This window comes from Equus quagga, chromosome 16 (assembly GCF_021613505.1).
Source record: "Equus quagga isolate Etosha38 chromosome 16, UCLA_HA_Equagga_1.0, whole genome shotgun sequence".
Classification (NCBI taxonomy): domain Eukaryota; kingdom Metazoa; phylum Chordata; class Mammalia; order Perissodactyla; family Equidae; genus Equus; species Equus quagga.
In genome coordinates this window covers 81,223,878-81,242,134 of record NC_060282.1, presented here as the reverse complement: position 1 = coordinate 81,242,134, position 18,257 = coordinate 81,223,878, and the positions used below count along the sequence as shown (strand labels likewise).

At 39.5% G+C, this 18,257-nt stretch overlaps 1 protein-coding gene across 1 annotated transcript in view; it reads left to right on the top strand.

The window, feature by feature from the left end:
* The window catches only part of CNGB3 (cyclic nucleotide gated channel subunit beta 3), a 128,580-nt gene that overhangs the window by 12,586 nt on the left and 97,737 nt on the right, over positions 1 to 18,257 (top strand). The window contains exon 3 of the mRNA XM_046642578.1: positions 3,400 to 3,526. Coding sequence (XP_046498534.1) covers positions 3,400 to 3,526 — 127 coding nt within the window. The remainder of the gene's footprint in view (positions 1 to 3,399; positions 3,527 to 18,257) is intronic.

Genomic DNA, 18,257 nt, shown 5'->3' with positions numbered 1-18,257 from the left:
ATTGATTTACCTCCAAATGTTCATTCATTAAGATAAAATAATAGTATCATTTGTGCATTTAATCAAAGTACTCATACTTAGTCTTTATAAATTCATCAAATATCTAGTTACTCAGGTATTGTTGGTGACTAATAAAAGGAGATGGGAGATTTGTTTTTGCGACAGAGCCCACAATACATTTGGTGTTTTAAGAGTTAGAAATTCAACCAAGTGATATCATCGCCTGCACCAAACATTCCAACCAATGAGAGCATTTTCAAGTCTTCTCCTTTTTATATCCATCTAAAAAAGGCCAATTGAATCAATGCCTTCTTATTCACAACCTTGCTCTCAAATTAGGTTCTTTCTTTGAATCCCTCCTTTTCAAGCAATTATTTAGTGCCACTGATAAAATGTGGGAAGTTAATGGCTTCCTGCATCACCTATTTCCTCACTTGAAGAGGAAAGCAGGCATTCCACCCCTGTGAGGTTCTCCACGACGCGCTGGGACGAGGGGGCCACGCGGTTTGGAAGTGTGTTACAGAGGCGCAGAGTGAGATGCTGCCAGGCTGAAAAGAGACTCAGAACGTGTGTGGAGGGAAAACTCAGTACTTGCTCCCGCACAGTCGATAAAAGCAACCACATGAGAACACTCTGGTTCCAGATTTTACTACCTGCCGTGGGCAGACGTTCCAGGGCAGAATTGGACCCAGGGCACTGTTAAGAGCTGGCAATTGCTATACAACAGGTAAAAAGCACGGTTGGCAGAAACCCTCACACTCTTCATTTGGGCAGCCACAAAAGAGGGAATCCTGCTGCCCATGTGTGAAGCTGGGAAGTACAATGTGCAGTTGACAAAACTTGACTCAGATGCCAGAGGAAAACTGGCCGTGCATTTTAGATGTCTCTTTCATGTTGAGGATGATGCAAACAATCTGACCATCTGTTCCCACAAACAAATAACATGCTACACGGATGAAAAACACCCCGCTGACGACAGTTGATGGGGATCCTTTTGTTTGAAGTCCTCGTGGGTATTTTTTAAGTTGTTGTTCTGCTTTGAATCCAAGAACAGGCAATAACTGGTTTCTCATCTTCATCAATAAGCTCTGATTAGAATTTATTTTGTAATTAAAATGCTTATCCACAAGCAAATTAGGCTGTAATTAATTTCTAAATAGCCCCGTCTTGTCATAATAGAGGTGGCGTCATTTTAGAAGGGCTCGGTAATGTCTAGAGAAGACTTGGTAAGGTGCAAGGATCTACTTAGTTTAATCGAAATGTTATGATGATAAAAAAAATCCTTATTAGAATGGAAAGAAAGAACTATTGAGGAACGGTCGGTCATGAAATTGGTACTAGCAGAAAGGAGGTCTTGCAAATGGGATATGCATGCTGGGGCTTGAGTGAGCGCTAGGAGTGTATGACACAAGTTATACTCACGTGCCTTTATCAGAAATAGTCAATACGAGCCTCTTGAGAAATATTCTGTTTGGCAGATTCCACTTGTTTTATATTCAGGAGGGGTTTTTCTGACTCTTTCCCTCATATTTCATGCTCTATTTCAATCCTAATTTTCTTTTGAGGGCAGGTGTTCCTGGAAAAATATATGTGCAGAAAATGGTTCCTAGCTCTTCTTTTAGTCCAGACTCATTTGATGAGCTCGTGTTAACCCTAGGTTCTCTCCATGGAAAATGTGCATAGACAACACACAGTCTCAAGGGCTCCAGTCGTTGAAGGCACTGGCCATCCATGGCTAGAGATTGAGAACACTGCTTTAAAACACCTCACAGTAACTGCCCCAGTGTTTGTGGATACAAGAAAAGGACCCGGCTATCAATTTCTTAGGCAAGACTTGGCACAATGTCAGAGATCTGAAAAATTATTATTTTTTTTGGTTGGATAAAGAGAAATGAGAAAAAATGGCTTGACCCAAACAGATAGGGAAAATAGATCCTTCTCTCTTATTTCTATCAAAAGCCTCTTGGTATAAAATGACATATTGAAAGTGCTATTTTTTTACTCTGAAATCTGTTGGATACTGATAAACCCACCAGTGTACCACATGTGCTTGTATACAAAGGACCTATCCTACCGCTCTCATCAGATTTCACACACATGGCAAAGTTTCACCTGCGATATGGTCCTTCCAACAGATTTCAAGGACATGATTACCGTGAAACTTCTTTGTGTCTCAAGTAAATTTGGGAATTTGGGGGTGGGGCAAGTCACTTACACATAAAAAGATGCATATTACCGTGTTTCCTACCTTCTAGCCAAAATTACTATCAATTCCAAAATAAAGGTAGATAGGAGATGCACATGAAGAAAATAGTCTTGGGAAATCCAGGGGGTTAAGCTTTCTTATTCATAAATTTTCAAAAACTGTAAGTCGTGACTCAACTTTATGATTCCGTTTATTCCTGAAACATGTTCTTGAAAAGCTTTGTACACTGAAAGATTTTAGATGGATCATAGAAATTTTCATATTAAAGGACTTGTATGGTGAAAACTTTTGTAAAGTAAGTGATCATCCCCTGGTTTATTATTTTTGCAAATCCAGATTTTCAATACTGAGGTGCCTTAAGTGTTTAAAATTATAATGTATTACAATAAAATAAAAGTTATGATTTTGGCTTTGATTTCAATTTTCTATGCACAGTACATCCAATTAAAAATAGATTAGAAACTATGGAAAATGGATTACTATTAAATTGTGTTCATTGTATTTCATTGCTCTTTCTATATTTTCTTTTTATATTAAGTAATTTACTTTCATTAAAATCTTCTCTATAATCCAAATATTTACCTGAGAATTGATTATTCTCTGAGTAAATTACAATTTAAACTATATTAATTGGAAATTGTATTTTAGCCTTGAAGGGCAAAATTTCATTTTGGGACTGAAAATGAAGCTAATTCATGTGAATTTTCATTGCTTCTTCAAAAAAGATGCCATAGCTAAAGATGATCAAACCAAAAACAAACACTTTTCATTAAAAAATTAGAATGCAAAATTCTAAAATGTCAATGACATACTTCTGCCCATTTTATTTTTCTGAATTTTATGATACATCAATTTCAGCCATAAATTATGAGTACTTGAGCAGAACCAAAAATGCCTTTTGGATGATGACTCCTTATTAATCTCAGCTTTCTAATATCAAAAAGAAATATACCATGTAGACTTTTACTACATAATATACCAACTTAAGTATATTTTTCATTAGTTGGAAGGTGTCTCCAGGATAACTCCTCCGGCATCAGGTCCTAATTGGTTTAGCAGGAATCCTAGGGGAGGCGATCCTGAGAAAACCATTCCAGAAAAACAAATAGCATCTCTGTAGCTTATGTTGTCCCATACGGCTGTATCAAGAGTGGTGTATATTCTTCTATCTGTATGTTGTTTCCTTTCCATAGATACAAGCTCTGAGAAAAACTCCCTCAGAGATCTGCCCACAAACTCTGACCCTAAAAATCTTGAGGAATCAACCAGAACGATGCCAGAGCAGCTGGAAATGGGGACTGAGAAAGAAGGCCTGGTCAGGTGAGAATTCAGTCAAACACATAACACGTTAGAGATACTACTCGGCCCGCACTGAAAAGTTCAAACAGCTGTTCCCCACGTTAGCTGAGCAAAGGGCAGGACACACAGTAGTTGCTCCTTATCCGTGGTTTCACCTTCCAGAGTTTTAGTTACCCTAGTCGACTGTGGTCTGAAAATATTACATGGAAAATTCCAGAAATAAAAAATTCATAAGTTTTAAGTTGTGGACCATTCTGAGTAGCATGAAGAAACCTCATGATGTCCTGCTCCGTCCAGCTGGGGATACAAATCATCCCTCTGTCCAGCCTGTCCAGGCTGGGTACGCTACCTGCTTACCCCTTAGCCCTTACCCCTTAGCCGCTTGGTAGCTGTCTTGACAATAGGATTGATTTTCACAGTATTGCAGTGCTTGTGTTCAAGTACCCCTCATTTTACTTAATAATGGCCCCAAAGCACAAGAGTAGTGATGTTGGCAATTCAGATATGCCAAAGAGAAGCCAGAGATCGCTCCCTTTGAGTGAAAACGTGAAAGTTCTCAACTTAATAAGGAAAGAAGAAAAATCGTATGTTGAGGTTGCTAAGATCCACGGTAAGAACAAATCTATCCATGAAATTGTAAGAAGGAGAAAGAAATGTGTGCCAGTTTTGCTGTCATACTTCTAATACTTATGTATAGAAAAAGACACAGTGTATCTAGGGTTTGGTATTATCCACGTTTTCAGGTATCCACTGGAGATCTGGGCACATGTGACATGCGGATAAGGGAGCATTACCGTAGTCACGTAACACGAGGGAACTGGGCTGGAATGAAAGGGTGTTTCTGTCCAGTTCATTGTCCCTTAACAGCCAGTCACGGCCACTAACCAGGGTCTTTAGGCAGCCATTTGGCTAAAGGCCAAATCACACCAACAAAAACATTGCAGTCACATGTCTGAGTCATTAATATCATCGTGGAAACAGCTTACATACTTACTAGGCATGAATTTTGAAAAGAAAGAATTGAAGAGAATGCATGATTCTTCTCCGAGTTCACAACGAAATAGCTCTTCCAATTCTGTAAATATTTTATTTTTCCAGAAGATTGATTACTACTTCCTTTCATCTGCTAAAGAAAGTGTGGCATGATAACCAAGAATAATTATGGAAATGGGTAATCTTTATGCCACTGAAAGAATGCAGTTTTATAAATACTTCCCACAAAATTATTGGAAATATCACAAAAGAGATGGCAATTTCAATGTGAATCAGTGAATCCACAATAAAACCCAATTAGGAGACTGTTCATTTTGCCACTTCTTGGCATGTTACTATGTGCCTGCTGACCCACTTTGAATTGCTTAACTATAGTTAATACAATTGCAATAGACTTATGAAACAATAAGAGCGTACTCTTCTTATTTAACAGGCAAGAAGAGTTGTCATTTAAAAAGAATTTAAAAGTACTTATTCCTCCCCCCGAGCCCCATCCACGAGCTCTCTCAACAGCTCTCTGCTGTGTTAAACCACATGGTGCTGGTAGAAGTTACCATCATAATCTAGGACCCAGAGTATTGTAGACCGAACAACAGGCATCAGAAAGAGAGAGCTCGTTTTCAATAAGCACGAATCTGGCTGTATACGAAAATAAAAACTCACTCTATCACACACACAAAAAATGCTATATGACGAAAATTAAACCTGACATATTATTTAGGCAGAGGAGAGGTTTAAACTGTTAGGTAAAGACCAGACTCTTACAACTGGGGTACGTAAATATTTATATCATTTCTATAAGTGTTGGTGTTTGCAGAATGATTTGCAGTCGTAGTGGGTCATTGTTATCTTCACTCTGCAGATAAGCAGCCAAGGCACAAAGAGGTTAATTAGCCCGCCTATGGTAATAGGGTCAGCTCAGCCAAGATTAGACTGCGGAAGACTGCAATTCCTGAGCAGAACTTTCCTCCCTCCCACCAACACACTCGCCTGCGGTCAACAGCTTAATCTTCTCAACTAATCTCTCTTTCTAGCACTTATTTTAGTATATTTAATTTCTTGTAATAACCAGTGGTGAAAGGTGGGTCTTTAAAGGGCTGACGTGGAAGCCATAACTCACATTCTTACGGATGTATTCCTCTCAACCCATATCCACTCCTAGTACAGGACTTTTATTCTTCCGAAATATGAAATTGGACACCTTTCAGTTATCCCAAAAATGTATCAATCAGCATATCTCAAAGACACAAACTCCTTGGCGTGAGCTATAGCGCTGTGCCGGATCTCTCCCACCTAGTTTTACTCTGTCCTCTCCCAACACACAACCCTCCCCTACCTTCCCATCTCTCTGCTCCCGTCACACCAGTCCTAGTTCAGTCTCTTGTACTCGGGAATTGATTATTTTCTGAAATAATTAATTATTCTTTCTGCAATACAGGCAGCAAAATGGCTTGAGAACTATTGACAAGCTAGTTGATCCAAGTTGGCTTAAAGCTCTTGCTTTGTTTTGAGACGGCTGGTCGCACTCTTCTTCAGGATTGAGTGAGAACCAGCTGCATTGACGGAGGAACTTAAAAGGACCACTGGAAGTCTAGTGTCACTTTTAACTAATATTACTGGGAATCCGAATGTTCCAGTGCCACGTGGGACTCACCAAGCCTTCCTGTTCTGATGTCGTGGGCCTCGGTAGTACCACATCTAGAATCCCAGAGCGCAGAGTTTTTATACATCACCAGAAAGTATCAAAGATAAAATAACTTCCTACTGAGAGTGTTACTTTGCAAGGCTCTCAATGAGTAAAGGTCATTTTGGTGTTTGCAGTTATTAAAAATCAACTACTTTAACCTCAGGCAAGGTCAGGTTTTAAAAGCTCTTTCTCCTTGGAAAACATGAAGGATTTGATTGACTGCAGGCACTAAATATAGATACTGTATGAGTGACTGATTCTCACCTCAAGTTTTTGAATTTGGAGAAAGATTGTGTGTGTTTGTGTGTATATATATCTATACATATATATACACACATAAAGAGATTTATTATAATAAATTGGCTCACATGATTCTGTAGACTGAGAAGTTCCAAGATCTCCAGTTGGTGAACTGGAGACCCCAGGAGAGCCAATGGTGTACGTCCAGTCTGAGTCTGGTGGCTGCAGAACGAGGAGAACTGATGGCATAGTTCCAGTCTGAAAGCTGGCAGGCTGGAGACCCAAGAAGAGCTGATGCTTCAGATTAAGTCCAAAATCAAGGAAAGACCATGTCCCAGATCAAACAGCCAGGCGGGAAGAGTTCCCTCTTAAATCGCAAGAGGGTCAGCCTTGGCATTCTATGCAGGCCTTCAACTGATTAGATGAGGACCACTCACATCAGGGAGGGCAATGTGCGGTTCTCAGACTACAGATTCAGATGTTAATCTCGCCCAAAACACCGTCACAGACACACCCAGACTAATGTTCAGTCAAATACCTAGGCACCCCATGGCCCAGTCAAGTCGACACATAAAATTAGCCATCACACCATCTCCATCACACACAGAAGGGAGTTGAAACTGTACGAGTCCTGGTTTTTCTGAGGCTAAAATGCAGTGTCTTCTCACCGTTTCACACAGTCCTCCCACCTCACCTGCAATGTGCTGAATGTTTGCGTGTCCTCAAAATTGGTATGGAGAAGCCCTACGCCCCAATGTGATGGTATTAGGAGTTGGGGCTTTGGAAGGCGATTAGTTCATGAGCATGGACCCCTCATGAATGGGACTAGTTCCTCCTAAAAGGGACCCTGGAGAGCTCTCTTGCCCTCTTTTTACCCTGTGAGGATCCAACAAGAAGCCTGCACACCAGAAGAGGGCTCTCGCCAGAACCCGAATATGCTGGCACGCTGCCCTAGGGCTTCTAACCTCCAGAACTTGAGAAATAAATTTTTGTTGTTTATATTCCACCCAGTCCATGAGTACTTTGTTACAATAGCCTGAACTGACCAGGACGTCACCCAGCCCAGGCTTACCCAAAACTCTTTAATATAGTCTCTGTACCCTTGGGCATCCTTAACAATGACCTTCATCTTGCCACAGAACAGAAATGCTAACATTAACGGTTTACAAAGTTGGGTATCCTGTTTATAAAATGTTCCCTTGTCTCAATATTGTTTTGTAAGAATAAAAGAGCATGGATATATATTTAAGCCAAATTCACATATTACATCCATTTAGCTATTTAGATATACACGAAAAGAGGAGGTGAGTAAATTTTATTATTATGAAGATGTGAATTTCATAAAACAAAAGTCACTTCTGTAATTTTTTTTTGTCATCCAACCCTCAATAAGATTCTAAATAGAACCTAAACTAATTTTCTAGCCACAGTAACAATACTTATCTCAAATATATGTCAGCCCAGGAGATTTTGTTCAAAATATCCAAGTATTACACGTCCACATTTCTGACTGGAATCCATTTGTATTAAACCAGCTTGCTTGCTCTATTCTTTCTTTTTATATCCTTTCACAACATTTTCTAAATTGTCTATCCAGTGAAAAGAAATGCTTTGCAAATCTTCCCTGAAGAAAGCAACCAATTCATTATCTTGTCAGATGAATCATTTAGCTCCCAAAAGACACGGACTTCACCCCCGGAAAGTGCCATTGATGCCATTTGTCCATTACTGAGAAAAAACAGCCTGTTTCTGGTATTCTATCTCAGCACATTCTTATTTTTTAATATAAAAAAGTATATTTTGATAGACACTAATGAATAGCAAGCAAAAGAAGATGTGTTTTGCCCGGAAATGTCAAATAGCTATGTCTGGAAAAGGAGGCAGAGTTGAATGGCTGATAGGTTAAGTGGTTAAACGACGAACAAGCGAGTGAGCGAATCATTCAGTGCCCATGACTGGGGTGCCCTCGAGACTGACTTTCACAGTTGGTATATGACTTTTCACCACTGCTGCCACCCATAATGCTGAGAAGGAAGGTTATTTCTATGAATACTCTTCTTTGTTCCATAACAGCAATCAGTCTCTATTTGGGTGCTTTTAAAATAGGCAATCATTTCACAGCAGGAACAATGAGAGCAGAGGAGAATTCAGAGTCCTATCAGTACTCATAAACACTGACGTTTATTGTTTTGTAGCTAGAAAGAGCAAGAATAACTGCAGTAAAGATGCTTAAAAATCCATATGTGACTTGATAGTTGAATAGAAAAGGAATGTCAGCTATCAAGTTTACGCAAATAAAATACAATTTATACTTCAATAATTTATAAGCTTGTAAAAAAAAGGGAAATCTGCTACATATTTGATAATTTTGTGGAATGCATAATAAAAATGATGCACTATTACTTCTAGCCCCAAATTAAAAGAAGTAATACTTTTATAATTAGGCATTGCAGACGCTTTTAACAATGGATTGGCAATTCATTTTTTTTTTAAGATTTTTTTTTTTCCTTTTTCTCCCCAAAGCCCCCCAGTACATAGTTATATATTCTTTGTTGTGGTCCTTCTAGTTGTGGCATGTGGGACTCTGCTTCAGCATGATTTGATGAGCAGTGCCATGTCCGCGCCCAGGATTCGAACCAACGAAACACTGGGCCGCCTGCAGCGGAGTGTGAGAACTTAACCACTCGGCCACGGGCCCAGCCCCTGGCAATTCATTTTTAATAATGATTGCTAATTTCTATTTCTATCCATATGGCAGACTAAACGTTTATGGAAAATTCTCCTTGAGGAGAATGTGATTAAAAACAGTGATAAAATATAAAACCTACATTTGAATGCATTTCTAAGCCAGCGGAAAATAAATTCTATCAACAGAAAGTTTCAAGAACTGGTGTTTGCTTTGAGAATTTATTCCAAATGCTTATGGCCTAGATCTGAGTTAAAATGTGTTATCAGCGAAACAAAAGCTGGGGTTACACTGGGTACAAGGACAGACTGGAGACTCCTTCATAAAACTAGGATTGCAAACAGTAACCCATAGGAAGGGAAACTATCACCTAGGGAGAAACAGTGGGAATGATACTTGTCTTCACCCTGAGTCTGAGTAGAGAAAAAGGAAAGAAATTTGCAATCAGGAAGAAGAAAGGAAAGCGAAGAGGATAGGAGAGAGAGAGGAGGGAGACGAAAGGGAGGGGAAGGGAAGGAAAGGAATCCTTAACCAAAAGCCAATATCAGATAGATCTAGAACCAGAATTCTTATGACATCTGTATCCTGAAAAAAAACTGAAGCTAAAAAAGTATTTAAAATGGTTAAGTTTGAGAACACAGGTGTCTGCCAAAAACCAACACAATTTGGAAGAAAACAAACTTTAAAACCAGGCCTCAAAGTATTCCCATAGATAAAGTTCCCACTAATGTAAACTCACAACCAAAAGTTACTACACAGTGAGGACATAAATCACTGTGAACACGGCAACGGAAACAACAAACTGCAGACTCAGACTCAACATGTGCAGATGCTAAAATGATCAAAAACAGATATAAGTATGTTACGTATATTTTGTTTTGTTTTGTTTTTTAGGGAAGATTAGCCCTGTGCTAACTGCTGCCAATCCTTCTCTTTTTGCTGAGGAAGACTGGCCCTGAGCTAACATTGTGCCCATCTTCCTCTACTTTATATGTGGGACGCCTACCACAGCATGGCTTGCCAAGTGGTGCCATGTCTGCATCCGGGATCCGAACCGGAGAACCCCAGGCTGCTAAAGCAGAATGTGCACACTTAACCACTGCGCCACCGGGCCAGCCCCAGTATGTTAAGTATATTTAAAAAACAAAAGAGAAGATTGACAATAAGACAAAGGAATAAGAAATTGTCAGAACTGACAAGGCATTTTTGCAAATAAACTAAGCAGAACATCTAGAAACAAAACATATAATCTCTAAAACTAGAAAGTCAGTGAGCTAGACATCATATTAAACAGAGTTGAAGAATCAGTAAAGTGGATGATCAATCTGAAAACAATCACCCAGACTTCCACTATAGAGAAAAAGGATGGGAAATATGAGAGAGATTAAGAAGCATGGAGGAAAGTGTAGGAAGGGACAAAATGTATATAATCGGAATTCCAGAAGAAGATAACAGATAGAATGGTGGAGAATCAATATTCAAGGAGATAATAAAATTGATGAAAGACAGCAACCCCCAGATTCAGTAAGCCAAATGAGTGCAAATCAGCGTAAATAAAACGAATAATCCTAAATACAGGCTAGTGAAACTTAAAAGTACAAAAGACAAAAATAAGATCTTTAAATTAGCCAGAAAGAAAATACAGACTACCGCAAATAGAAGAAGTAAACTGCTATCTGACCTCTCAAAAGTAGCAATGGAAACCAGTAGACAGCAGAATGGCATTACCAAGATTCTAAAAGTGATAGTCAACCTAGAATTCCATGCCTGGCAAAATTGTTCTTCAAAAATGAGGGTAAAATATGGACATTTGCAGTTAAGCAAAAATGAAGGGAGTTTAGGAAAATTTTAATGTATCCTTCAGGGAAAGGAAAAACGATCTGACAGGGAAAGACTCAAACTGCATTAGTCAGAGACTGGTTGGGAGAAAGAACTTGTAAATTTTCAAGAAGACGTTATTAAGTCCAAGGAATACAATAGTTTAAAAATTGTTGTAAGGGGTGAGGGGGAAATTTCAAGGGTGGAGATTGCACCCCAGGAATCAGGAAAGTGCAGGAAGTAGCTGCCCCTCGACCCCACAGGCAGAGGCTAGCAGTAGAAGACCGAGTCTGGAGAAGGTCAGGAAGTGGCTGCCGCCTCTGAGGAGGCACGCTCTGGTCTTCTGCCAGATGAAACAGGAGCCGTGCCTTCCCTTCAACTGCCAGGTTTCCTACAAGTGTCCGTCAGCAGTGGAATCTAAATCAGAACCCCCCCCAGCAAGGAGTTCTTAAAAATGAGGTTCCTGAGCTTTGAGCCACGGCAATAACATGGGGGAATATAAAAAGGAACAGAAATGCTACTGATGGCAAACGGGCAATCCAGCACAGAGATTCAAGAAGCGAGTGAGGAAAATGGCAAGCATGTGAATAAATAGAAATAAACATTGACACCCTGAAACAATTACAATAATGTCTAAATTGAGGGTAAAAAGTGAGATAGAACTAAACGACCCCCTCTGTGGCGGGGTGACTAGAGAATTCAGAGCTTGATTGATTAGAACTTCTTAATTAAACATGCATGTTAAAATACCTTTGATAAACACTAAATTAATTAGAATATTTTACCTCCGTCCACTGAACTTACACGGTTTTAAGACTGTAAGATGATACAGGTAAGAGACAGAGAACATGCCCAAGCAATCCTATCATGAAATGAGATCAGTAATTCCACGCTCCTAGAGAGATTGATTTTAAAATACTTCTCTTTGTTTATTAATAGATCAAGCATTTTAAAAATCACTAAGGATATATTTGAACAACACAACTTCAAAACTAACTCTAAAGCATATTTAGAGAAGCCTTAAATCCAGTAATTGAGGAATGTACAGTTATTTCAGCTCACAGGGAACACGTACAAAACCCGACCATATGCTCTGCCCAGGTAAAATCTGTAACGTCTCACCAGGGGCTCTTCGAAAACACAGGTGTCTGCGCTCTCCCCTCAGTGATACCAACTTACCGGGTCTGGAGCAGGTTTCAGGCATTTCAGGTCTGAAAACCTCCTCAGGTGATTCTCACGTACATCCAGGATGCAGAACCATTTCACTAGAACATAAAGTAGGTCTCGACAAATTTTAAAGATTTCACAGCATGTGAATATATTTTCCAACCGCTATGTAATAAAGTTAGAAGTTAATTTTTACCAAAATTTTGAAAAAGAAATCTCACATAAATTAAAATTTAAAATACACTTTTAAGTGACCCTTGGGTCAAAAAATAAATCATAGGTGAAATTTAAAAATACTTAGAAAGGAGCAACAATGAAAATATTGCACATTGAACTTGTGGAAAAGTAAAAATACTATTGGATATTTGCTTTTGCTTTTCTGTTTTGGGTTTTTTTCTTCTTTTCCTTTTTTTAACTAGAAAATTGGATTATAAAGTCTACTTAGAAGAACAAACATGCAAAAATAGCCAGGAAAACCCTGCAAAATAAGAGTAATGGAGGTGGTGTTAGTCCTACCAGATATTAAAACCTACTTAAAATCTCTATAATAAAAAAAGTGTGGTATTGGGATATGAATAGATAAATGAGTAGAATAGAATAGAGAATACGGAAATACATCTAATTACCTTTAAAAATCTAAAGTATGAAAACTGAAAAAAGAAAAACTAACGTATGATAAGGTTGGCACTTAAAATCAGTACAGAAAAGGTAGATTTAAACAAATGGTGTTCCAGTAACTGGATAGCAGTATGAAATAAACTAAAGTTGGATCTGTCCCTCATGCATAGACAAGGGTAAATTCCCAACGACTCAGAGATTTAAATGCAAAATAATGAAACCATACAAGTACTAGGGAAAAAAGGGGCAAATTCCTCTATAACCTGGAAATGTACATTAAGAGCTAAGATTTAAAATTCAGAAGTAACAAAAGAAGAGCTTGATACATTTTACTACATTAAAAAAAAGACTTTGGGGGTCGGCCCAGTGGCGCAGCAGTTAAGTTCACATGTTCTGCTTTCGTGGCCCGGGGTTCACCAGTTTGGATCCCGGGTGTGGACGTAGGCACTGCTTGTCAAGCCATGCTGTGGCAGGCATCCCACATATAAAGTAGAGGAAGATGGGCATGGATGTTAGCTCAGGGCCAGTCTTCCTCAGCAAAAAGAGGAGGACTGGCTGCAGATGTTAGCTCAGGGCTAATCTTCCCCCAGTAAAAAAAAAAAAAAAAAGACTTTGCATAACAACAACAACAACATAAGCAAAAGACAAAAGAAAAACTCGGCAAAATATCCAGATATGAAAATTCTCACTGCTCCTTTCTTTGGGGAGTGATCATTTTTATTTTGCGACTGATAGCAGGCATTTAAATTTTGTTTCACGTTAAGATACTTTAAGATTGTTAATGACTTGATCCACTTGATATCTTTGTGAGAGAAGTGACTACCACTATTTCATCTTCTTCTTTTCAAAATTTAATACCAGAAGCACAGTGTACTTAGTTAATAGGATAGAGTAAACCAAGATGTCATGTAATCCCAGGAGTAAAACAATAATCCTGATACTCAATATGGTACAATCTGAAGGTCCATCTTTACCTCAAAAAGAGAGGAATTATTAGCAGTATATATATATATATATATATATATATGTATGTACTACATATAACAATATTCATATGTTATGTATACATTATTCATATATATGTATATTTGGTGGCTAATTACTTGCTAGAGCCTCCATCTGTGCGTGCTACTCTTACAAATCATTAATAAGGCTGCCAGAAATTAGATGCAGGGTACCAAGATGAAACGGGTTAGTGTCAGAAAGAGCGAGAGTGCTTCCCCGGCTAGCGTTTACACATGAGTCAACAGACAAAAGACAAGGATTTTATGAGCACGTGCGCTAGACCTGGGAGAGGAACAGGCCTACGGACACAGTTTACGTCTTATTTAAAATCGCATCACTATTTCGGTTGCCTGTTGCCATAGAAAACCACAGCAGACAGAACTTGTATCTCTCTCTTTCTTTAGGCATAGAAAGAAGGAAATCAGGAAATTTTTATATTGTTTTATGGCACCTAAATTGTGACTTAAAAATGGGTCTTCTTGTGTACCTAGCAAAATGAAGGGAACCATAAGATCATTGGATCATTGATGGATTGATTGACATTTTTTGAAAATTACTCAAATGGACAAACCCAGATTTCTATGAGGCAGACAGGTTCACTCACGAAGAAAGAGCCCTGGACATAGGGGAAGAACAGAGAGCCTGACGATGGACGGGACAGGAGAGAAAGGGATGCTGGTGTGAACCTGAATGCACTAGAGGTCCTTCCCCGACTCAGAGCCAATCCAGCTGAGAGCTACCGTGTGGAAAAGGGAGTCCAGTGATGCCAATGGCATCTGATTCTTTCAAGGAAATCTCAAAATCTAGAAGCCCATATTTCAAATACTACCAAATAATTTGAAATCCTTTTAAACTACAGGCCAAACAAAGCACAGCTACAGGTCATCAGCTTTCCGTCTCTGCTCTGAAAGAATAGAATAGTTCTAAACAAGTTCACTGTTAAAAACTACAATTCCATTATAAAGGTGATGATGTGGTCTGTAGGAGAAACATTCCTTAATGCTGCTCTCAGTGTAAAGCCCTTATAGAGGACAGAATCAAAGCTATAAGAATATTTTGCATATTTTAATTAACAACTTCATTGCATTTCTTTTCAATATTATTTTTCCTGCTATTTTTAGGATTTTAGCTTATATTACAATTTTTTTTAGACATTGTATTTTAGATATTTGAGATATCTTTTGTCTGACATTATTTAATAAGCAGTTTTCCATGCTAATAGAATGTTTTTCAGCCAACCTCTTTAATGCATTTGTAATAGTCCAAACATGCATCAATAGCAAGAACCTATAGAAGAGATTTGGTTGATTTTATTTGAAAGTTGATTGACTGATGGAGGCTGCAATATCTGGTAAAAGTAGGTAAAATGGAAGCTCCCCATAGTGAGAGAATAAATGGACGAGTCACCATGTTTCTTAAAATCTTTATCCCCTTGGAAAGAGGAAAGTGCCTAGGCCTGGCATTAGCACAAGACAAAGGAGTAGAGATGGGGGAGGAGGAGCCCTCCCTCCCTGGTGACAGTAGAAACAAGAGTTGAGTCATTTGGGGAAGAAAGAAAAGGTTTCCACCTCCTGAGAGACGATCTCACCCAGGAGAAACAAAACCAGCACACTGATTCGCAGCCTACAGATTTTCAAGACGCAGCAAAAATGCTACACGGAGAAGTTGAAGGAAACCCACCTAAATGTCTGCTGGCCTGTGCGGGTCAGGGTAGGTAAGCCCATCAGACGCTTCTGTGCTCTCTCCTCCCTTTCTGAGCAGGCAGGGACCTTAAATTTTCAACAAGTCAGCAAACAAAGGTATGGGGATTACTCAATCGCTGGAGAGAGGCAATTGCCGGAGGGGTTGACAATTTTATCTCCAATGTTTAGCTCAGGGTCTGGTACCTACTATACGCCATCAAAGATAACCACTTTGTGAATAAAACATTGTGTGTTCTATTCTACTCCAAGTAGATTCCTAGAAGGGGAGTCACAAAGTGAAATATATACATATTTTTAAAGTTTCTGATAGAAATTTTATGAGTATATTTTTCGGCTTAAACATTGTTCTCATTTTAAATACAGGAATCTTTTCAAATACGGCTGTTTCACTAGCTGTGAAACATCTTGACGTTAAAAGTTCTTCCTTTATACGGAAGGGAATGTTTTCATTTACTGTTACACTCTTCCAGCATCCCACGGTACCTGGACAGTTTGTTATAGAATATGGTAAAACATAAAACTTAGAGCTTAAATGTCTAATAATTCAATACCAATAAATGTTCACTCTAATTCTGCTGAGACAAGCAATAGTCTAGCAACTGGTTTACGCGCCAATAATCAGGCAGGGAAATTGCTTCTACCCAGCCTGTGATTCATTTCATTGTAACCGTTCACACGCAGTGTCCTCCACTGCCCTCATCTGGGCATCCAGCTCACAGAAACAGGGCTGTGTGAGCCCAGCCAGACATGGGTTATGGTAAGACGTTGACACACCATAGGATAACCACTGTGCTGTATAGGAAAAAGCAGCCAGGAGACAAGTTGACAAAACAGGAGCAATCAGAAGAGAAGATCCACACGCTTCCGCCACCAAGTGTGACAGGTGTCTGTGTCTGTACCCACTGAATCAGTCTTTACTCCTATTACAATGGAGGAGCTGAACATATTTGTGTCCACAGCCAACTCCTCTACTGGCGTGCCTGTTGCCTCTCCCCTACTCACCGACGTCACTCCCACAATTGTTCTCTTTGCTCCTCTCTCCGTTGGACCATTTCTGTAAGCATATAAACATGTTGCAGCATTTCTCGCATTTAAACAACTGCAACAAAACGTCTCCCTAGGTCCCATGAGTGGCCAGCTGTTGTTCTGTTTCTCCGTTCCCCTTTACAGCAAACCTCCTCAAACCAGCTACCTACATTAACTTTTTCTCCTTCCTCTCCTCCCCTGTTCTCTTGAAACTGTTTCAACCAGGATTTTATTCCTTCATTCCACCAGCTTTTGTCTACTTTTATGACAGCTTTTTTTGGTTTTCTCCACTTTTACCAAAGTCAACAATGCCCCCCACACTGCTGGAGCCAATGGCCAGTGCTTGGTTCTGCTTTTTGCCACCGAGCAGCAGCAACCCACGGTTGATCCCTCATACTCTCCTTGAAACACTATCTTCATTTGGCTTGCAGATACCACTCTCTCCGACTGACACCCTACCTCACTGCCCACTCTTCCTCACTGTTCATTGACGGCTCTTCCTCATCTCCCCAACCTCTAAACTTTGAAAGTCCCAAGCACAGTCTTCAGACCCCTTCTCTCCTCTACCTACATTCTCTTAGTACATGACTTTATCTGGTCCTATGGTTTAAGCAACATTGACACCCTGATGACTCTCAAATTTATATCTCTAGTTCGGATCTCTCCCCAGAACTCCAGTTTCAAATACCAATTGCTTACTTAATATCTCCATTTTGGTGTCCATTAGACATGTCAAAGTGTATATGTCCAAAACCCTTAATTTCCCTCACTTCTTCCAATTCTGCTCCTCCCACAGTCTTCCCCATCTCAGTATGAGGCACTTCATTCTTCTGTTTGCTCAAGCCAAAAATTCACCCTTTTCTTTCTCTCATAGAGCACAGCCAATCCAACAGCAAATCCTGTTAGGTCTTCCTTTAGGCTATATTCAGAATCTTACCATATCTCAGCACCCCCACTGCTCCTACCATAGTCCATCATCTCTCACATAGCTGTTGCTCTTCCTCCGCACCTGTCACCTAGCATCCACTTCTTGACCTTCTATGGTCTATATTCAACAGGGCAGCCCGGTGATCATGCTGAAATGCAAGTCATCCTTTCTCCTCCAGATTCTCCACTGGTTTCCCATCTTTTGCTGAGTGAAAGCTAAAGTTTTCACAACAGCCCACAGGACCCTACATTAACTGCCCTCCCTCGCCCCCGACTTCCCCACTGCTTCTCTGATCTTGGCTCCCACTACTTTTACTTCTCACTCTGACCCAACCGCCCTGGAACAATCCTTCAGATGTCTATGTAACTTCCTTCCTCACTTCTTTCAAAGTCTCTACTCAAACGTCACCTTACGGAAAGGCCTTCCTTGACCGCTCTGTAGAAAATAGCGAGCCCTTTCACTCTCGGTCTCCCTCACCCTGACTTGTTTTCCTTTGTAGCATTTATCATTACCTGACACGTTCTGTAGTTTTTAAATGTCTCTACTGTGTCTCTCCCTACTAAAAAGTAAGGTACATACTTGAGGGAAAGACTCATTATGTTTACTTCTAAATTCCCAATGCCCAGAAGACTCCTTGGCATATAGTAGGCCTACAATAAATAAATGCTAAATGAATGAATGGAATCCCCAAATTACGTCATTTTGGAGGAAAGATAATGTTTTTTCCCATAAATTTGTGACTTCATCCTTAAAATTCTTAAGTTTAGAATATTGTCAAGTTAATTTCTCTTAAGTAGCTCTGCACATCTTCTTCCCTGAACATATTTGACAAAGCTCCATGTCTGATTTCACAAGATTTTTATCACAAAACACCACCAAGT